We start from the raw sequence: 23,910 nt of genomic DNA, 5'->3' as shown, positions 1-23,910 counted from the left end.
CAACACTCAGGCTTGAACCAAAAAAAAACTAGTATGTTGTGGCTATCACGAAACTTTCTTCTATATTTTTCTTTTTTTTTCTGATCCCTCCCCATGCTTGACAATATGCAATATTCCCAACAAAAACAAAATTACACATGCAAAAACTAGACGACCATCCCAATGTCTGAATTATTGCAAAAGCAAAGCAAAGAGCGAAAATTGAAAGTTATTTTAAAAGCCTTGCTTGAATTAATTATAAATATTCTATTTGTTAACAAACATAAGATGGCAACAGTTAAAAATTTTAAATCATTGAGATAATATTTCCGATCATTTCCATACAATTAAAATCACGAGAAATACGCAGACGACAATCTATTATGATTTATCTTTCTTATTGTTGCATTAATAAAGCTATTTTTATTCAAAAAAAAAAAAAAAAATCAACACCTCTTGGAGCGATTGGCGTCAAAATTGAACTAAAACCTGCTTACATATGGATTAACATATATGCTAAATTTCAACCAGAACGTAGTATTACTTCTTGAGATAGGGCGCTCACAATGAAAAAAAAGAACGGGCGATTGCGCTACTCCCTTTCTAGCTGTTGACACCAAAATAAAATCAGCTCTTATACCCACTAAGGGCTACTTGCCGATAAATTTTTCTTTCATTCCATTCATTATTTCTTGAGATACAGCAGTCACAATTGTCGACAAAAAACGTTCTATAGCTCAACCCCCGTTTGAGTTATTGACACCAAAATTGAATCAGCACCTGTTCCTGTTGATGGCAACATATGGACCAAATTTTGTTTGATTCTGCCTGTTACTTCCTGAGGAATAGCAAGCACGCGTAACTCAAAAAACGTCCCATTGCTCCACCCCCCTTGGAGGAATTCGCGCCAAAAACCAATGGGCACAAGTTCACATAGGGGCACATATGTGTACAGGGTTCATACTCTATTTGAATGAAAAAATTCCATGACTTTTCCAGGACTTTTTCATGACTTCATGAAAATTTTCATGACCTTATTATATGAAGAGAATAGTATTATTCAATATCAAACTTGCCTTTTTTTTCGGAAATGAGCATTAGCAAAACTTGCTATGTGAATGCCACTACCTGATTCGAAAAATATCAGTGTGCACCTAAACAACTGAATAATTCTTACCTGTTTTCATCACATCAGTTTAAGTTAAGTAAAACTACAGTGAATGATGCTTAAATGTCGATTATTTTTTTTTATAAACAGGCAGAATGATAATGATTGGGGGAAAGTTGAATGAAACACTACTAAGTTTCAATAAATTTGCTTCAAAACTTGCTTTTAGTGTGAACTTGACAATTTTTTGGTTCTTTAAAATAAAGCCACATTCTTTAGTAAATTCATGTTTCTAAACCAGATATTTATTTTAAAAAATAAAAATAAAAACATTTCATAATAAATAAATCTTTTGATTTAAATGTACTTGTTTACTTATTTGTACATTTTCAAATGCATATAAATTAATAGGTTTAGAATTTCAGAACATGTTTGAATAATGACACTGAATGTACCAGTGGGTTGCATGGATTAGTTTTGCGGGCTGTATATTGGGCACTCCTGTTTTTGAGCATTATAATTCACCTATTTCTGTATTTTATCGCCTGACTAAAAATTATCCAAAACCTTCAATAAATTGAGATAAACTCTGATCAATTTTAAAATAAAGATTTAGGAGTGATGGAAACGAACTTGGATGCAATGTTTTTTGAGATCGTTCAATTTTCCAGTTTAAATAGCTTTCATGGTGCAATACTAAATCACTCAAGATTTCTAATGCTCTTTTTAGCTACTGTTACTTTTTCCCAGAACATTTTTCCATGACTGAAAATAAATTTCCATGACTTAGACTGAAAATTTCAATTTTCCATGACTTTTCCAGGTCTGAAATTTGCTTATTTCTTTTTCCATGACTTTCCAGGATTTCCATGACCCGTACGAACCGTGTGTGTACCAAATTTTGTTCGATTTCATGCGGTAGTTTTTGCTGTAGAGCGGCCACAAAAAACTGGCCACACACAGACGTGACACACACACATACACACAGACAGACAGACATTTTCCAAAAATAGTCGAAATGGACTCAGCACACTTCAAAACGTTCGAATCCGTCAAAATTCGAAATTCGAAGATTTGCATGAATCCAATACTTTCTTTTATATATTAGATATAGAAGAAAGTAAAAAAGTCAGTGAAATTTTGCGGCAGATTGCGGAAAAACCCCAAAAAGTAATTTTAAATCCCATGATTACAGAAAAGCCTCAAAACAAAAACAAGAATTTTACCTGTGCATATTCGAGAAAAAAATGGCAACAGATCTTTCATCTCAATTATTTTCTCACGCTATACATTTTAATAAAAGCATTGCTGCGGAAAGTTGAGATGAAGCACTGAATAATAATTTGAATGGAGGAAAGCCTTCGAAAAATAGGGATTTGATTTTGAAATCTAAGAGTCATAATTAACAGTTTTTAATTGATATCTCCGCTAATTATTATCAGAGGATTACGTTAAATAGCCAAACATGAAGATGGGAGGATTACAAATCCATCAATACCTGGTTTGATGGTCAGTTCACTGTCGTTCTGGAGAAGAAGCTTGGACATACATAGATACCCTCAGTTTTTAATTATATAAGAGATGATTTTTTTTTTAATTAAAAAAATCATGAACCCTGCTTCTCAGCAGATGTTATGTATGTCCCCCCCCCCTGGCGAGAGCCACTCCTGCCAACCCATAGTTACACTACTGTTTTCGCTTAAAGGTCTTCAAAGAATGTTATCTTCCTTGGAAAATAATGACAGATTTTTTATTCAAATATTAACCACTGGAGAGCACAGCAAACTTACATTTCTTAATGCAAATTGGCTGAAGAGTTCAACTTGAAATGCTTCTCCTGTAAAATCTCATTTTTTCATATTGTGGCACTCTTCTTCCAAATGAGTGACAGATTCTTTTTATGAAACACATAGCAGATGTGAACTGCTGCATGCTATAAACTGCCAATGCATAGAATCACAGTGAATCGATATAGGTACAGATGGACGTATTGTGTAATGTGCATTATGGCTAAAATAGTCGTACTAATATTCATATTTTTTCAATACTAATTTTTTATCTGTTATTTATATTGAAAATGCAACTATTTATAACATAATGTCTTAAATAGTGATAACCATAATGTATTATATAGCGAGCATTCAGAATCTGAAACATGATTTGAGGATGACGTAGACTAAAACAAGAAAACATAAAAAATCAAATCACCCAGTTTCAGAAAGACGGTCATTTCTTATTGATATCTGGTAAGTTTGTAGCACTAAAGCTTGGGAAAACATGGTATCCAGGAGAAATAGTAGAAGTTGACCATTTTCAAGTAAAGGTCAAATTCATGGCAAGAAGGATTGGAATAAATAAATTTATTTGACAGGAAAAAAGGCGAGTATTGGTATGATAATCTAAACATATTATGCACATTAGATCCACCTGGTACCCATATCAAAACGAGCATTTTCTATTCAAGATATAAAGACGCTCTTACTGCCCAAAGCTGTTTATGTTAAACGTTGCTTCTTTGTAATAAATTAAAAATAAATATGGTCAAAACACTATCTGAGTGTAATAAGATTAAATTAACAAAAAAGATTAAATTAAAAATAATAATAATAAATGAAAAAAAATGCACCACAACATACTGTAAGTTATCAAACTTAATTAGTTTCAGATCTCTGCTATGAGGGAGCTAGTTGTATTCAGATTAGCAAATGGTCAACTTCTACTATTCCCCCGGGATACCATGTTTTCCCAAGACGGTCATCTCTTATTGATATTTGGTAATTTTGTAGCACTAAAACTTGGTTTTAGTGCTACTAACTTTGAACTAATAAAATTAGTGTCACTCCTACTACTTTTGGAAATATAATCATCCGAAGTTAGTATGTTGTGGTGCATTTTTTTCATTTATTATTATTATTTTTAATTTAATCTTTTTTGTTAATTTAATCTTATCACACCCAGATAGTGTTTTGACCATATTTATTTTTAATTTATTATAAAAAAACAACTTTTAATACAAACAGCTTTGGGCAGTAAGAGTGTCTTTATTTTGAATAGAAAATGCTCGTTTTGATATGGGTATCAGGTGGATCTATTGTGCATAATATGTTTAGATTATCATACCAATACTCGCCTTTTTTCCGGTTAAAGAAATTTATTTATTCCAATCCCTCTTGCCATGCATTTGACCTTTACTTGCAAATGCTCAACTTCTACTATTTCTCCGGGATACCATGTTTTCCCAAGCTTTAGTGCTACAAAATTACCAGATATCAATAAGAAATGACCGTCTTTCTGAAACTGGGTGATTTGATTTTTTTTTTCTTTGTTTTAGTCTACGTCATCCTCAAATTATGTTTCAGATTCTGAATAAATTAGTATGGTTGAAAAAATACGAACATTAGTACGACTATTTTAGCCATAATGCACATTACACAATACATCAATCTGTATCTATATCGATTCACTGTGTTTCTAATGCTTTTTATAAAGCTTTTTTTTATAAAAAGCATTATAAACATATTATTTTAGGTGTCACTACTGTAATTTTATATTAAAGTTTAAAACAAACCGTGCAAAAAGCCATTCGAATTAGAAAAGTCTTTTTTTTAAATAACTCCATAACAAACTAATTTCGAATGATTATATTTCCGAAAGTAGTAGGAGTGACACTGATTTTTTTATTTCATATATTAGACGAACATGTTAGTTATAAAACTTAATTAGTTTCAGATCTCTGCTATGAGGGCGAGAGTAGTAGTTAGATCTTAAACATTTGCATTTTTGTGAAATTTATCACATAAAAGTTCCAATATCTTCTGGCGCCCTTATAGTGACACCAATTTTATTACATATTTTTGATGTATGCAAGTGTAGCTAGGAATTTATGGAAAAATATTGGTGTCATCAAGAAGGCGCTTTGAGAAAATTGGCATTGAATGTAGTAAAAAAATTCATTTTCGGTCATTTTTAAACGGAGTTTGTGGCCATCGCCCTCGTAGTGACACCAATTTGACAGCTGTAATAGTATCTAAGAAGACCATATAATAGTATAGAATTTAAAAATCCATGTCATTATAGGGGCACTTAAAGCAACAACTTTAAAAACTGCAAATTTGAAAAACACGCAAAAATGTGCCACGCCCCCTAAATTAAAAAATTTAATTTCCCAAAAACGGTAAGGCAGACAAAGCTCATATTTTGCACAAACATTGCATTCATGATAAGGAACAACATATGCGAAAATGAGAAAAATTAAAAATGTCAACAATCACAACCTGCCTGATCCTTACAGACAATGGCTCTTAAGCATTAAAAAATATATGCAACCCACAAAAATTCTTCTTCTGTTTGACAGAAGTACATATAAAGGTAAGTTTAAATAGGAAAAAAACCCTTTTTGTTTTATAACCGAGAGCTTTCTTTGTGAAACACCCAACACCAGAAATGAGCCAAGTCGTTGTGCAGCCAATTTTATTGGGTAAGATGTGTCTAATCATAATAACAGTTACATTTTCTATTTTAGATTGCTTGTGAAACTTAAAATATTATTTGTAATTTTTTCAAACATGATTGATAGTGTTTGAAAGAAAAATAAGTATGATTTTCCTTTTCCCTTCCTTACAATGTAATTTTACTGTCTGAAAAAGAAAGCTGTTGAGTTTTAATTTTTTCCAACCAGTTTAAGTCCAAATCAAAACTGAATTGGTTTTTCTTTTTCTTTCCAACAGAAATCCCAGACCAAAACTGAGTAATGGTTTCTAAAGCTGAACCAAAACTTAAACTGGAGTTTCAGTTTATTCATATGGCCATGCTAAGCACAGTAGTAAAAGTAGTCATACCTGCAGAAACTGGGTTATTATAACCAAGTTTTTCTCTTTTTCGTATTTTACTTAATAAATAAAATGTTTTAGGATCATTTGATCAGGAACTTTTTTTTTTTTTAATCTGAAGAAAAACTAGTATGTTGTGGCCATCACGAAACTTTCTTCTATATCTTTCTTGTGAATTCTGATCAATCCCTATGCTTGAAAAGAATGCAATATTCCCAGCAAAAAAAAAAAAACTTGACGACCGTCCGAATTCCTGAATTCCCGCAAAAGCAAAGCAAAGAACGACTTGAAAGTTATTTTAAAAGCCTTGCTTGAATTAATTAGATGTTTTATTTGTTAACAAACATAAAATGGCAACAGTTATTAATTTTAAATCATTGCGATAACATTTCCGATTATCTCCCGAAAATTAAAATCACGTGAAATAAGCAGACGAGAATATTGTAATTTATCTTTCTTATTGTTGCATTTATAAAGCTATTTTTATTAACACAAAAAAAAATCAGACCCCCATGGAGCGATTGGCGCCAAAATTGAAACAACGCCTATTTACAAATAGATTCACATTTATTCCAAATTTCATCCAGAACGTAGCATTACTTCTTGAGAAATGGCACTCACAATGAAAAAAAAAGAACATTCGATTGCGCCACCCCCTTTTCAGTTTTTGACACCAAAATAAAATCAGCTCTTATACCCACTAAGGTCTACTTGCCGATAAATTTTTCTTTCATTCCGTTCATTATTTCTTGAGATACAGCAGTCACAATTGACGACAAAAAACGTTCTATAGCTCAACCCCCGTTTGAGTTATTGCCACCAAAATTGAATCAGCACCTGTTCCTGTTAATGGCAACATATGGTCCAAATTTTGTTTGATTCCGCCAGTTACTTCCTGAGGAATAGCAAGCACGCGTAACTCAAAAAACGTCCCATTGCTCCACCCCCCTTGGAGGAATTCGCGCCAAAAACCAATGGGCACAAGTTCACATAGGGGCACATATGTGTACCAAATTTCGTTCGATTTCATGCGGTAGTTTTTGCTGTAGAGCGGCCACAAAAAACTGGTCACACACAGACGTGACACACACACACACATACACACACACATACATACACACAGACAGACAGACATTTTCCAAAAATAGTCGAAATGGACTCAGCACACCTCAAAACGTTCGAATCCGTCAAAATTCGAAATTCGAAAATTTGCACGAATCCAATACTTTCTTCTATATATTAGATATAGAAGAAAGTAAAAAAGGCATAGGAAACAGATATATTGAATTCAATTGCAGATTTCACTTTTGTGCTTAGCACGGCAGTATAAAGGATGCGGAAAAGAAAAAAAAAACCTTGGACAAACATTGCATCTTCAAACGGAAGTAAAGCAATTTTATGTTAATGAGTTTCTTATTTATTTTTGTCTCGCACTTAATTAGAAAACTAATTTAGAAATATATCTCCTAAATTATGTACTGTTTTTCTTTTTTCTTACAATTTTAAGCAAAAGACCTGCTATTTTAAAGTTGTTTAACCAAGTAGAACGACAATTTCTTTGCTTGTTATGCCTCGGCAAACAGTATTTGATGCGTTATGCAGCTTCAAGTGGCTTGGAAATGATACTCGATTTTTCGTAAAAATACAAAAACGAACAATAAACATTTCAGTTAACCATCAGATCATCCCAAATTGAGTTCAATGAAAAAAATCCTTGGGTTTCCGCGAGAGAAATCATTCGTAAGATGGGGAATTTGTGTCCTATAAGTTAGACTAAGGACAAAAACAGCTTAAACAAAAGTTTTATGCGTTCCAAAAAGTTCAGACATTCGTATGACTCCATAGATGCCAGAAATGTTTGAGACGGGCCGCAAGTCCACGCTGGAAGAGACACCTTTCACTGATTAACCATTCAACTAGCTCATAGCCCCCAGAATAATAGGATTTGGTCTGTAGACATTCCAAGCCCCTCACGAAATGTTAAACATCATCAAAATCCGAAGTCAGGCTTTGTCTGTGATGGAATCAGCACAATGACAAAAAATCTCTGGGGATTTTGTGGATGAGGACCATTAAATAAATCAAAAAGTGTACCAGAAGGACATTTTAGAAGCTGTTATACTTCTATGGACCTAAGAGCACTTCAGCATAGCAATGTGGACTAGACATTTCAATTTAACTCCACACTAGTTCATATTGCCAAAAAAAACAAGAGTGGTGCAAGGCACATTGTTTTTGACATGATATCGTCTTTAGAGTAGCCACTCTACTTACTAGACCTCAATCCCATTTATTACACGGTATAATCTATTTTAGAGTCAAAGGTCTCCCCTAAACTAAACATAAGTTTGGACTCTCTAAACCAATTGCTTTATAGGAAATAGGATTGATAAAAGGTCGTGAATGAAAATTTCAATAAGCAATTGCACCTCTGTATTACTTCAAAAGGCAGCAGTGTGAAACCAATTAATTTATTGATTGCTAAAGGTCTTGTCATATTTTTATTTTTGTGTTTTGTTAATTTATTCATTTTTAATAAAGTTATATGGAAAATTGCTTGCCCTGTAAGGATATTGCCTTTTTTTTTTGCAAAAAGTAGTTTCTTGATCTATATGCAAATTATATTATTATGCAACAACTTGCATTAAAAAAGTTAGGCTATATTTTAACATACAAGGAGGGGGTGGCATCAGCCTTTAAGTATGAGAAATTTCTAATCACGTTTAGCGGAAAATTTCAATTAAAACTTCCTGAAAAGTTGAAAAAATTCATTTTTTTCAATTTTTCCGGAGTAGAAATTAACCCCTTTGGAAAAAATTGGTTTTTTTCCATTTTTTCGGAAATTTTACGTTTTTTTTCCGACTGTTTTCATTTCTAGGAGGGGCACAAGGTGCACATGCATCTTCCAAAGGGATCAATTAAGTAGACTACTCCATTTAATAGTTTTTAATTCATCACAAAACAAAATTTTTAAACATTTTAAAAACCCTTACAAAGAAAATTTTAATTGTATAAAATCACTCTTGTTATCTATATACAAGTAATATTAAAATCGAAAGTCAGTGCAAAAAATACTACATTTAGATAACTCATTGGCTTTGAATTGAAGGGTATCAACACAATAGCACAATTCCTTAGTTAACTCTTTGATATAAACCATTAAAAAGACATCCAAACAAATCCGATCTTTATCGGATTTCTTTTTATCAGTAAACTCATCTCTTTTGCAGGGGTGTCCACTTAGGGAGGGTCATGGCGCAGACTGAAGCATTAAAATTTTTAGGGGGCGGGGGCGTTTTGATGAAAATTTTCATTTTTTGAGGGGGGTGGTCTGTGATATTTTGGGGGCCCACCCCTTGCTCTTAGGGAGGTGGGCACCCACCATTTGCATTGAAAAAAGGATTCCTGGAAATCCCAAAACATAGGGTCTGCAGACTTAAGGTCGCAATATTTTCTTTTATACAAAGGTATTTGTTTTTTTTTTTTCCCAACCTAATGTCTTTTTCAGGAAACTAGAGCAACCAAAGGCGATTATTATATGAATCTTTCTAAAGCACTGGTAAAATTAATTGTATTTTTCTTACATGAATGTGAAATGTATAGGTTTTAAAGATATAAACTCTATGTTATTAATATTTTCAAAAAAAACACCAAAATGAATTCCAATTCTTTTGGAAAAATCATGAAAATGCCATGTGTAACAACATAATTTCCCATCTGCTGTTGCAATTAAAAGTTTTCTTTCCCCCCCCCCCTCCATTTACAAGTGTAATACGCATCAAACGCTGAAAAGATTACAATAATCAACAAAAACATAATCAAAAAATATCAACAGTTTTTACTTTCATAGGATTTTAGAGACAAGTAATGCACTATTTTATTTTATTTTCCTGTTTATTTTTTAATGCTAAATAGACTGAACGTAAGTTTACCTTCGAATTAAATATTGCAAAATTGTAGCAATATCTCTATCACGATCGCTGTCCGAGTCTCTGTCAAAAGCATCGCTGTCATTTTCTAGTCGGTCTGTCATTCTTTGATCATGAAACAAATAAGATCCCATGCAGTTGGTAAGACATGCACAACAAATTAAGTTCTAAACGCTGTAAATTCCTATCCTAAGAACGTACCATGCCTCTTTACCAGTTTTGTTGACATTACAATAAGTATGGACGTAAGAATAGCAGTCCAGCAGAAAAAAAGAAGAAAAAAATAAACACACAAACAATCATAAAAGAGAGAAATAAAATGGGTTTGTCGTAGCTGTAGGATTAATATAAAAATGTAGGTATTTTAATAAACTAGAAAAATAACATTTAAACTACATTTTTGTTTTTCGACGAATAGAAGTTGAGATTGTTAAAAGGATTAAAATGCATTTCTTGTACACAGTAATTTCAACAACATTAAGCAGCTAAACCGATAAAATTAGTGAAGTACTTTGCTATATTTGTTGTTTGTGTTTTCTGACAGTCTGTTATTCTGTAAAAATGAAAAATGTCACTAATAACAGCGGTTGACAGCGGTAACCAGAATAGCTAATGGTCACGTGATACAACCATTGTTTAACGAGGCAAATGGCGCATCTAAAGGGAGGTCTAGTCGTTTTCGAGCTGGATTGATCATGAATGAAATAACTGAGGATCTTTAAAATGTGCTTGGAAAAGTGATGTTTACTTGCAATATAGTTTGAGGCAGTCATACTTAAGTGTAAAATGCGGAATTACTTCAGAAAACCCCGGAAACTTTTGAATAAATGTCGTCATTGCACGTGCGTTTGTGTACATTCTACTAAATGTTGTCATTAGATCGGATCTGAGACAAAAATACATCATTTGCTGATTGAAAGTTCGGTTGAAATGTGACTAATTGACATTTTAATGACAAATAATGTTCTTATATTCTGAGTGCATATTCCTAATTCTTCAACTTTTTTGGACATCATCCTTGTTGTCTGAACTGTCAAAGCTTGCAGAGTTGTGAATTCATCGGTAAATATGTTATTCGTAAGCAAAGTTGGGATGATTATGATAATATGAATTTTCTTAGAATTTATGCTGCACATTCTTGTTTTTTAATTCCTTTTTGTTCGATTTTCCTTATTGTATTTTCTGTGGCATTTAAATATTTAAATGCACTAATCCTTTTATTTTTCTGTGAATATGTACTTCGAATATCCTTTAGTATAAGTATCCTATTATTTTCATTAATTTCTGGGTTTTTGATGTAAGAAAAATCATTATTATGGTTCTGTATCTTTGAATTTGATCCACAGCATTGAATAATAACTGGTATAACGATTTGGAGTTAATGCATTTGTTATTTTATCTCACAGCTTTTCCGTTAAAATTTTTTTTGATTGAATATATTTGTTTTTTTGCTTTTTTTCAAATGGATTCTTTTTTTCCCATTAATATTATTTTTTACCTTAATGTAAAAAGTTTTAAGTTTTAAAATTGCTATGTAATAAATATGATGGAGGAAGACAAAGTGAGATTTAGCTACAACAAATGAAAAACATTTGTTATTTCTTTCAAAAAGAAAAAAAAGAATCTTTGGGTTTAAAACTTCTTACATTAAATTTGATTTGTTTACAAACATTTATCCCCCCTCCCCCTTCCTCGAAGGGGAATAAATAAGTGTTTGTTTAAAATTTTATACCCTTAAAAAATCATATTTGTAAAATCAAAATAGATGATAGTACTAGCATGACAGTGGGCTTTAGGAATATCCTTGAATGTAAACAAACTCTAATGTTGTGTTTATAAGCAAGTTAAACTGTTCAAATATCACAATTCTTAGTTTATTCATTATATCATAAGGCAAGAGGTCAAAGTGCTACAAATATCTTGCAGAAATATTGAAAAATAATTTAAATATATAAAAGAATGTCACACACAAATGTTTGAGATTTGAGCTCGACTCAATCCTTGTCCAGATCGTTTGTAAACAAACCACGAGCTCATTGCTAAAAATTGAGAATTTTTGGAAAAATTAGTTTTTTGCATTGGCAAATTTTTGCTGTATTTCTGGATTGAAATCTACAGGCTGCATACTGTTATCTGTTAAAAGAAAAAAAAAAGCTGATAATACGATCCATCTTTGCCCATTTCACGACCTGCCAATCAATGCAATAAACAGTAAGATCTATACTATAAAATAGCTTCATATTTTTTCTCAATGCACTCTGTGTTTAGTACAATACTAAAATGATAAGGTAAACATAAAGCGGGTGCCAAAATGATACCAGACAACTACAATAAAATGCTAATGGTGAATGAAATGTAAGAAAGGGGGTTCAGCCAAACCAAGGACTGCGATCAGAAGTTTATCGTACTAGCCAAAAAAAAAGGTGCTATTGTTACACAGGACATGTGACATCGATAACACATAAAAATACCATTAAGATACTATGTTTAGGCAGAGTTCAAAGGGTCTTCCCTGGTCCTGACGAGCGTATACGAGTGGTGACAATAAGAACTTCTAAAGGAGATATAACTCGATCCATATCTCAGGTATCAGTTCTACCTGAATAATTGACTCCTGACTTTCGGGGGCGGAGGATGTTCAGTTCTGTTCCACCCACGGAAGAGGGCACCACCTCCCCCCGACGAAAAGAAACAAACTTTTGTCTCCTCGGAATAACGGGGAGACGGGATAGGATCGTCCGCCTCTTTGGACGCTTTTCAACAAACAAAAGCTCAATTAGAATTATTATTGTCTTCAGCATTTTAAAATGAACAAATATCAAGTTGCGAAATGGTGTTATTTTTCTTTCCCCTTTGCAGAAATGAATGTGATTTTATACCTAACCAATTAACAACAAAAGGATGGCTGGAGGGGTTCAGAAATGATTATTTTCTTTTATAGAAGAATGATTGTAGTCTTCAGTTTTATTAACCATTTTTAATGAAAATTACTTCGGCAAGTATTGTGTAAAGAAACAAAATAATAATAAGAATTCTAGTACTTTTTTCAACAATGTAAAAAAGTTTTATTTTCGTTAGTGCAATATATCCTTCTTATTAAGTCTCAACTTTCAGCAAAGTTATTTGTAGACCTATCCTATAGGGGAGTTTAAAAACATAATGTCAATACATGTTTTTTTTTCCTCCTTATAATATGTAATTAAGTATGTACTGGATTACATGTTAAATCAAGAGAAAATGTTGCATACATATATTGTCTAAATATTGTTTCATAATTCTATATGCAACATTGCAACAATTTAAAAGAATATTTATATTGAAGAATATACTATACACAGGATTATAAGAGTTTTGGTCAGCAGTGTTTTTAACCATGGATAAAACCATCTAGGCTAAAATCAGTTTTGGCAGTTGGACATAACTATAAGAAAGAATAAAGTTTAAAATCAAAATAAATGAGTACATAATTAAAAGAAATATGAAAGATCAATCCCATAACCAGTCATTATTCATTAATTAAGTAAAAAGTTAATTTTACTCCCTATGCAAGCAATAAATTGCGACATGTTCCAGAAGATTAGTCACATCATAGGATAAATATTTACAAAGTAAATTTCAGTTTTAATTGAAGTATATTACTTAATTTTTAATACATTGAATACATGTTACAAGTTTTGTGAAAAATAGCTGTTAGTTTATATTGCAAACAGGGGTCTGTCCAGGATTTTTCACAGGGTCCGTTTTTTGTGAATAATCAATTATTTTTGTGAAAAATCAATTAATTTTGTGAAAAATCAAATTTTGCATTTTTTTTTTTTTTTTTTTGTAAAAACAAAATTTTTGAATTTTGAGGTGGCGCAAACTGCATCATTGACACTTAATGTTGAGTGTTTTCCCTGTTTTCTGTTGAGAATATCATTCTTGAGTGTGTTTCGAGTATTGGGGTATGGGAGGGCGGCATTAAACTCTGGGAGATGGGTAACCCTCAAGTATCAAAATTTATTTACCATTCTACATTATGTTAAATTATACTAGAAAAGTTATATGTATAGTATTTAAAATAATTGTAATAAAGAAATTCAGGCAGGGGTTCAGCATTTAACTTTTTGAACCAAGACATTGTTAAAAAGCATAGAATTTCGTTTAAAACTTATAAACTCCATGATTTTTACAAAAATAAAAAATATTTTAATTGTTTACCTCTTAACAAAGCGTACTAAACATCGAAAATTTGAAAAATCAGATTCCCATAGCGGATGCAAAGAGATCGCAATCCTCAAAGTGAAAGCATCAAAAGTATAAAAACGGCTTGTAAAATAAATATTTCTGATAAAAGTATTTCAGAATTGCACTTTAGAGTCCTATGATAAACATTTCATTAATGTCTGTACACAGTTGAATCAAAATAAATAAATAAATAAAAAATAAACCATCGATTCAGCATTTAATTTTTTGACTCATAAAAGAAAATGGAATTCCTCTTTATAAAAACTTAAAATAAGCGTACAAAAAATAAATACAAAATACGCGTACATAAATACACGTACATAAATACAAAAATAAAAAGACTTTTCACTTATTTGCATCCTAATAAAGCGAAGATAGCTTGAAAAAAGAATAAAGTACGATTCTCATATCGAATGTAAGAAGATTGCTTTTCAAAATGTAGGCATCTAAAAAAAAAAATAAATAAATAAAAGAGTTTATTTAAAATTAATTATCCTTTTTAGCATCGAAAAATCAACCCCATATAACTTTCTCCCAAAATAACAAAATAACGGCATAAGGGTTAAACATCACACCCACCAGATGATGCTAAGTGACCATAAATTTAAAGTTGGTGACCCTATCTAAAGCGATCACATTTCACCCCATCCCTACTATCCTTTGCAGTCCTAAGTTCATTTCGCTGTATATTATTGTTTATTAAATCATGAGCTGGAGAAAAATGCTTACGACTGACTTTTTCAGAGAAGTTTGCAACAACAACACTGCATAAAACATACAAGCAAAAGTATAAACCAAACTGACTTTCAGCTGTTAATTTCTTTCATAGAAACCAACAACAAGCATTTATTAGGTCTTAGTAGTTATTTATCACTTGCAGGAGCATCACAAGAGCACCTTTTTTTTTTTCTTTTGCAAAACTAGTAGATTTTGTATAAGTTGATACCTCTAATATAACTTTAAAAAAGGTTTCAAACATGCTGCGTTATTTTGATTTGAGATTTGCTCTTCCAATAAACAATTTGTGGAAGATCCGTTTTTGTTTATCAGAATTTTGTGAAGGGTTCGTTTTGGTTGATCAGATTTTTGTGAAAAGTCCGTTAACGGACCCAAATTTCCTCTGACCAGACCCCTGGCAAATCTTTTAGTGTTCATAATAAACGGGTATACTTTGTCTTTGTTGTGAACAATATTTAATGTTAATATAAGAAAAGATGCATTTAAATCAATAAATCAGTTTTTTAAATTATTTCAATTATGATAAATACACAACCTATTTCTTTTAATTATGCATTAAAATGCAACATAATGCATGAAAACTATATGTACACATATTAGAGTGAGCTTTTATACAATACAGTTTCGGTCAGCTCTATGATGGTTAAATCCATTTTTCGGCGGTTTTAACCATTTTTTTACCAATTGGCATGACCAAAATTAATTTTATCCGGCCAAAACCACAACTCTGTACTTTAGACACTGTCAATGCTTCAGCAAGATCCAACAAAGATTCAATAACTTTTTGCTAGCTACGTGGCCAGAAGAAACTTGAATCCCTACACAAATCCTTCAAGAAATTCCAATAACTTTAGAGGGATCTTTCACAAAAATTCAGTTTAGCCCAAACCGACCTTTCACAAAATTTCAATTGACCAAATTGGACATTTCAACTTTTTTTAAAAATAAATTAGTTGGCAAATCAGAAAACTAATCCATATTAATTTATTGCTTTGGTTTAAATTTTGATAAAGCACACAATTATTATACATATTTTAAATTAATAAAACAGAAGCCTGTGAAAAATCCTGGACAGTTCCTTGTTCTACTTGTGTATGTGTCGTGAACTGGAGAGTTGTAATGGGTGAAAAGAGGCCCTCAAAAAGGAACCCCCTAAAAGAGAAACTGTTGTTTGCATCATTTTTTAACTGATGTTATGTAAACTTGCTATTTAAATGTTTATTCAACTAAATGTTGTTGAAAAGTTTATATTTGCTAATTATTTTACGTCAATCAATGTTTAAAACAGTTAGAAAATAAAAATGTTAACCAATTTTTAATACAGATGAAAAATAAAAAATGGTGAAAAATTATCTTTTTCATTTCAACAGGTGTAGTCTGAAAACATGACCACAATTCCTGTCACAAGAAATCACTCTCTGGATGAAGAAGAAATACATACCCTTAGTACTAGTCGAATGTTGGATCTTGATGAACATAAATTCAGTGATGTTAGTCATGCTGATTGGCTAGAATCTTCACCTGCAGATATAAAACCAGGTATGTTATCTTGCTTTCTTCCTGGGTTTCATTCAGTGTTTGAGAAAAGAATTTAAATCTTGGCCCCTGAGTTAAGTTTTCCAGGTGTCAAAAAAAAAAAAAAAAAAAAAAGGCTAGGAGCCATTTTTGAAATATTGAACATGTATGTTGTTAAAAATAAAGATGAATAATGCAAACATGTATTTAAATTGAAAAAAGTTTCTCTTCATCTTAATTACGGGTAGCGATCGTAATGGGATAATAACTTTTCGATATTGAAGCTTCAAAAACCCGATGTTAGTGGATCTTCATTGATGTTAGGGGAAGGGCTCAGGATCAGGGGCTCTGCCCCAGGGTTGGCAAAAACCCAGTTTTTTTTAAAAAAGCCCATGGACCCAGGGTTTTTTGGGTTATTTTAAATAAAACCCAGAAAAATGCAAACTAAAGCTGGGTTTTTTAAAAGAAATGTGTTTTTTTTGTCTTTTTTTAGGGAAAATGCGGGGTACCTGTAGCATATTGTAGCGTAAGTATATGAACAAAGCGCAAAAATTATATTAGGGTAAAAAAAGCTGGAAAACTAGTTAAAATTCAGCGTTTTCTGAAGAAAAGTATAAAAGACAACGAAACGCAAGAATGATGAAGTTTCATATTTTTTAGTTTCCATGATTACCAACAGTTAAGGCAAAAATACTTCTCAAGTAATAAAACCTATTGTTCGTTTTTAATTACTACATTTTTTTTCTTTTTTTTTTTTTTTGCATTTCACTTTTTTCATTTTGTTGTGCAAAACTACTGTTGAACCTCAAGTAGTTAAAATCCTTTTTTACTGAATTCCAGCTTAATCAAGACATCTCTTTGAATTTTATGTTGCCTGTTTTTAGTGATGTAAAATACCTGGGTATTTATTTTTAGGGGTAAATACCCAGGGTATATACCTGGGTAAATACCCAGGTATTTATTTCAAAAATTTATATTCAACTAAAATACTTTTCAGTATGTATTCCACTATGTATAACCCTTTAAGCCCCAGATTGCACGATCGTGCAGGTCGAACATCATTCAAATTTTAGCTTCCTAGATCATTATATGGGCAATTCCATGATAAGGTCAACCAGATGATCAAATTTTCAAAATTAAAATATGTAAACAACTGAGGTGTCGTTTTAAAGATAAAGAGTTGTATATTTTGAAATGCCTGTCTAAAATTTGATCACTTCCGTTATAAATAAGTTACAGCAGGTTAAACCAAGGTCAACATCTTGAGTATTTTCAAACCATATTTGGACTCTCGAAGAAATTCTGTTTTTTCCAAAAAATACATGCTAATATTATGAATTGAGATGAATAACTATTTAAAGATACAGAGTGTTGCTGGTGATGTTGCAAAAATGCGTCAAAATATAATTCATTTTGATTTGTAAAAAAATTCCTCTTGGGGTACATGAAGTGTTTTACGTCTGACACCAGAATGCGCAGTTAATTATGTTAAGTCAATAATTTTAAAGCTACATACATGTATTTTTGGGTACAAAGTAAGAATTTCAATCTCTTTGATGTAATTCATTTTCATTTTGTAACAAATGAATTTTTTTTACTAAAATCTAGGTGTTGGACGTAAAAAAATTTTTACGTCCGACACTGTTACATTCCTTTAAATAACATATGTTTTCAAGTGTGTTTCTCCTTTTTTTGCCTTTAATTTCAAAGTTAAAGTAAAACATGCATAAAAAAACAACTTAGTGAATTTATTGCATATACATTTAGGGTTGATAGGGGTAAGTAGGACCCCTTTTGAGAAAAGATGTGTTGGATGAACGTAATACAGTTGATTAAGATCAATTTTGGCAAATTTGCCAAAACTAGAAGTGTAAAAAGAAATTAGAAACACTAAATGACTGCGTCTATGTAAAGTTGGCTAAGGAAGAACCATTATCAACATTCAACCCATATAAATCTTGATGGTTTTCTTTCATGTAAGTTTCACAAATAACTAATCACCAGCTTTTGTAGCTGAACTATCAATTCCTACTAAGTCAGCATAGTTGTCTTGTATTTCAATAATACAAATATTTCATCAAAGTTGCTTTTGATTTTCAAATCCTCTCTGTTAGGGGGGGGGGGGACTACTTACCCCATAGTGTGGGGACGCCTTATAGCAAAATTTTACGGGGTAAGTGAGGCTCCTACTCTTAAACAGTTTTTAATAATATTTTACTCAAAAATTCTGACTGCAGTATACACTTTAAGTTAAACTGTACATGAATGTTTAATGATCATTAAAAAATAAATGCTAACCGGGAAACACTTCTTTGAAAAATGCTGCTTAAACTCTCCAAAAAATATTGTTCAGATTTTCTTTTTTGACTAAGTTCTCTGACCTAGAAAAGAATTCCACTTAACCCAAATATATGCAAAAATAATCACTATGATGAACCATGACATGATCAATGTAAAAAAGTATAAAAACCATATGGATATTTCAGTTTTTGGGGGGTGACCCACTTACCCCAATGTCCCACTTCCCCCAATCAACCCTACTTTTGAATTTATTTGGTAAATTTTGTTTCAGTATATGTAACCTATAATTTACATATTTATAACTGTAATCATTGTTATGTATTTACATTTAAGAGCAATAGTTTACATCCAATATGAACAATTTACGTCCGACACCGAAAATTTACGTCCGACACCAAGCAAAAAATATTTTTAAAATAATTTTATTCCTTATAATATCATTTGAAAACTAATATATGCTTCAATCATAAGTGAACTTTAGAATTATGCTGTTTTTAAAATTAAAATGTAAGCCAATTCACAGACTTTTAATAATTTTTAAGTGAACCATCAATTTTACTATTTGTGTGTTTACGTCTGACACCAACTGTCCAAAATTATATTTTTACAGAAATTGTATTTTGTGAGAAAACATCAAAAACAGAATAAAATGCATCAAAATAAAGTTTTATGTTGAACATTTATTCAATGTGAACATACAACTTATTTATGCCACTGATTTTAATCTTGTTACAGAAGTTGAATTCTTGATTTATATTTGTATGCATGAGTTTATTTTATTTATTTATTAATTATTATTATTATTACTATTATTATTTTTTCATAATGGTAACCAAATTTACTTATGCTTGTACATGTGTGCAAATGAAAGCAGGGTTGACAAGGTTTTTACCATCCGGTTCAAAACCCTTGTGTCCAAAAGTGTTCAAAATTATTTTTTGAAAAGCCATATTCTGTGTGAAAATATCAAAAACAGAACAAAATGTGTCAAAAAAAAATTTTTTTTTTGACTATTTAATATATTTATTTAATGTGAACATTCAAGTATAAATATATAGCTTATATATACAGCAAATTTTAATCTAGTTACGTAGAAATTAAATTCTTCATTAAATATTTCAATTTGTATGCATGAGTTTTTTCTCTTTTTTGTTTCCATAAACCAAATTTTTTGACATTTATGCATGTGTCGAAAGAAAGTGTTTAAAACATAGTGCAATAATTGACTTAAATGCAATAAATGACAATTTTTTATAGTTACAGAATGTTTTATATTAAAAATATGAACTAAAAAAAGAATAGCATAAGTTTTAAAATATAAGCTGTATTTAATCATTAATTTCTTGTTCTTTAATCTATGATTTAAAAAATAATTTTCATTAAAACATTACGCAAAATTTATTTGCAAAATCCATTAAAAAATGAAGCTTTTTAAAAATTATTGTACAATTTAATAACATTTCTTTAAGTTATAAATGGAACTGATATTAGTTGTCTTGGTAGCAATGTGAATTTAATTTCATGGCTCTATCACCTGTTACAAAAGGAAGTTTTTAAGTGATAGAGTTATTGGCATTTTATTTTAAGTAAAATATTGATTAAATAAACATTTTGGAGAAAAGTATTATCAAAGACTCAGTATAATTAAACCTCATTAATATTTATATTTACGCATTACAAATATTGTAGTACATACAAATTGATTAGATTACACCCCTTTAGCTTTAGCATAGTTTTGGACAGTTTAAGACAGTTTCGGACACTTTTTCACAGTTTTAGACAGTTTTGGCCGGTAAAAACCACCTGTCCTGTCTTAAACCAGTTTTGGACAGTCCAAAACCCAACCCTGATTTATACTTTAGGGATCTATTTTGAAAAACTAACATGATTTTTTTATTCAGTGGGGTGTAGTAAGTATCTTGTAAATAAATTTGATCATTTTGGAACAGTTTATATTTGATAAATGGAATTAAAACTGAGAAATTTTTCTTCATTTTTTACGTCCGACACCATGGAATTGCCCATATGTAACAAACGCCGGAATCGGACGATCGTGCTGGTTAGTATTATCCATTTTCTCGACAGATGACGGCACTAGTATCTTTCCAGGCTTTATGAGACAAGAAAACCTTTGCTTGCATGTGCTCTCAAGAAAATATTTCAGGTCTTAAAGGGATAACCAACCATATGCAAAACAATAAATTTTTGCTCAAAAATTGTATTTTGATCACATATTTAAAGAATTATTGTGTGAAACAACTTCGCAATCTAATATGATATTCACATTAAATGTGTTGGATATGCCCATTCAATGTTGATAGCCAAATTTCAGATATAAAAAGTCATTCTGTAAAAAGTAAAGCTTAACTGGTTACAAAAAAAAGCAAACACCAATTTTTTAAGGTCCTAGTCTTTTATAACCTAGTAATATGTCCCTGCATGACATCAAAATGTAGCGAAATGTCAATAAAAATAGTTTGAATAAATTTTCATCATGAAGTACCGGGGAGCAAATGCAAATGAGCAAGACAACAGAAAACAATATTTTGATTTATTTATTTATTTATTTTTTTGCTTATTAATGTGAAAACTGTTTCTATATTTGTCACGTTATCACTTAAACAGTAATAAAATAAATAAATAACATCATAGTCTTAATAACTTCTCAGTTTATTCTTCCAAACATCCCTCACGCTTCTTTTTTTTTTTCATTTTGGATATGACTAACCTAGATTGTGATTTTGAAATCCTGAAGTTCATCATTGAATTGCTTATACTTCTCCAATTATGACATTGAAAAGAAAGATTCTTCGGTTCACGATATGTTTCTTTTATAATTTCATCTAGTCTTTCAATAAAAAATATTATGAAATGTGTAATACATATGTATGCATCAGTTTTACCGATTATTTCATATTAAGATTTTTTAAAAAATTTCCCATTCACTTTTTGCATTTTTTTGTAAAATACCCAGATTTTGGGTATTTACCCAGGTAAATACCCAAAAAATATTTACCTACCCCCTGGGTATTTACCCGATCCACATCACTACCTGTTTTTCTATTTCTGTAAATAGAGTAACAAATATTGAACTTTTTCGTAAGATAATGAAAATACTGCATATGATATTCTGTTTTCTGTCCCATCGTTTGTAAAACCTGTTAATTTCTAAAAAATATACCTTGTTTATTTGAGATTTGTGATGGGTTGGTTTGCAGAAAATAATTCACATGAAAGCCTTTTAATTGGAGTAGTTTCCCTGTACAATCTACAAATATTGAGAAAATCAGACGGGACAGGACTTAGTCAAGATAAGTTGAGTGAGTTATTGACCAGTTAAAGAAAAAAGTTAAATATATTTTTTTATAGTCTTTGAAGTATTTTTTTAATGCTGTTAAAGTTAAAAATTCATTTTTTATGTAAATTGTCGTGGTGAAGATCAAATAAAAAAGAAGTTTAAATTGTGAAAGTATTTTAATTATTTTTTTTTAAACTTCTCAGAAAATTTTAAAAAAAACCAAAAGTGGGCTAAATAATAGGCTTTTTAAATGGGTTTTTTTGAAAAAAAACCAATTGTGTCCAATCCGGCCAACCCTGATCTGCCCCCAAAATTTTTTCGGAATTGAAGTTCTAAAAACGAAATTAAAGGCTCTCTTTAACGACATTTTCAATAAAAAAAATGGCGATTCTGGCCATTTTTGGAAATTAAAGCTTCAAAAATTCAAAACTTTTGACGATCTTCGCTGACATTGGAGATAGGGGTTCAGGGACTCTCGCCTAGAAACTTTTTGGATTTAGAGTCGTAAAAATATAGTTGTAGGCGATTTTTTATGATGTGTGGGGGGGAGGGGAGAGAGTTTGGTAGTCTTCTCCGAAAAGGTTTCAAAATTACAAACCCTTTGGGGAGCGACTGCCCTAATTGTCCCCGTGGATCCGCCGCTGTGATGGTGCCTAGTGTAAGTTTCTAGGAGTAAAAACCAGCAATCTAGGTTATTTTAATTAATCCAACATATGTGTCCAAATATAATTTTTTTTTTAATTAAATGCATTGCTGTATGTTATACACTGCCAAAAGCATGTTTCTAAAATAATGTACAATTTTTTAGAAACAATTTTTCAACAATATTTTTTAAGGCCAACATTGCATTCAAAAATTAATTATACAAATTTATTGTTTCGGCCAATCAAGGGTCATCACAATGAATAGAGAAAGAAAAGCTTCAGTGTGATCCAAAACTTCAAGGGTCAAATTTGTGACTTTTGGTTGGAAATGTACGTGTCAAAGCAAAAATAAGAACTGCTTTTTTCTAACACTGATGTTGTTGTCGTGTCTGATGATGTGCAGAGTGCGAAAGGTTTAGATGTCTCCAAAAGTCTTGATAACAAGATCTGCTAATTCTGGAACCCGATGGCTGTACAGGATTTCATTTGGTGGTGCTCCAAGTTGGAGGAGGGAGCGAATAATGGCCTGACAATTAAAAACATGATCCGGGGTGAGTTGTAAATGGGGGCAGTGCTTGCAGAATGCAGATGGGATAGGATTTATTATTAGTTGGTAATATCTTCATGTCCTTGAAATGTCCAGTGCATAGCCTATCTATTGTAGAGGAGAGGTTTCTTGAGCAGTGAAGGTCAGGGATTGTTGCCTTACTGAAAAATCGTAGATCCTTCGCCTGGCAACAGCATTCACGTCTGGGTCATTCCATACAGATTCAACGGATGCGTGCGCTCGACGATTTTTAATTTTTTTGAAACTCATATCCCAAAAAGATGCATATGAATGATGTTTAAAACCACTTTTGTTTTTTCTCTAACCTTATCCCTTGATTTTTTAGAGGTCATCAAAAGTCATTTTCGTAGTCAAAAATGGGACTTTTAGACCTTTGCATTTTGGCCCAAATCTAATTGAATAACAATCATGGCAGAACATTTTACATTTTGATGTTAAAGTACATAGGATAATAGTCTCACACACTGAGTTATGTAGCTGTAACTAATAATTAAAATAATGGCAGCAGGCCAAAGTTCAAGGTCAAATGTAAAATTTTTACTCATTTCAAAATGTCATAACTTGCTTAGGGGATAAAAATAAAAAGTGAAATATGGCAAAAGCTAATCACTGGAGTCACACTAATGAGAAAATATAGCTGTAATTGTGTGTTTGTTTACCCTTTATAAACTACAGCCCCTCAAAGATCAGAAAATTGAGAAAAATGACATTTTTAGACCCCTGTAAACCAAAAGGGGATGGAATCAAAAATGAAATTTCTTGGCCAATTGAATA

General features: G+C 31.3%; 2 protein-coding genes across 2 annotated transcripts in view; one reads left to right on the top strand and one right to left on the bottom strand.

Moving 5' to 3' along the window:
* LOC129229381 (DDB1- and CUL4-associated factor 11-like) overlaps window positions 1–10,066 on the bottom strand; it is a 59,185-nt gene extending 49,119 nt beyond the window's left edge. The window contains exon 1 of the mRNA XM_054863674.1: window positions 9,849–10,066. Coding sequence (XP_054719649.1) covers window positions 9,849–9,979 — 131 coding nt within the window. The 5' untranslated portion in view covers window positions 9,980–10,066. The remainder of the gene's footprint in view (window positions 1–9,848) is intronic.
* Window positions 10,067–10,692: 626 nt separating this feature from the next.
* Window positions 10,693–23,910, top strand: part of LOC129230478 (mRNA (2'-O-methyladenosine-N(6)-)-methyltransferase-like) — a 141,363-nt gene continuing 128,145 nt past the window's right edge. Inside the window, exons 1-2 of the mRNA XM_054864880.1 lie at window positions 10,693–10,907; window positions 16,181–16,349. Of these exons, the coding sequence (XP_054720855.1) occupies window positions 16,196–16,349 (154 nt within the window). The 5' untranslated portion in view covers window positions 10,693–10,907; window positions 16,181–16,195. The remainder of the gene's footprint in view (window positions 10,908–16,180; window positions 16,350–23,910) is intronic.

Source organism: Uloborus diversus, chromosome 9, assembly GCF_026930045.1.
Source record: "Uloborus diversus isolate 005 chromosome 9, Udiv.v.3.1, whole genome shotgun sequence".
NCBI classification, from domain to species: domain Eukaryota; kingdom Metazoa; phylum Arthropoda; class Arachnida; order Araneae; family Uloboridae; genus Uloborus; species Uloborus diversus.
The sequence above is the reverse complement of the archived record's forward strand: the minus strand, read 5'-3'. Positions and strand labels throughout refer to the sequence as shown.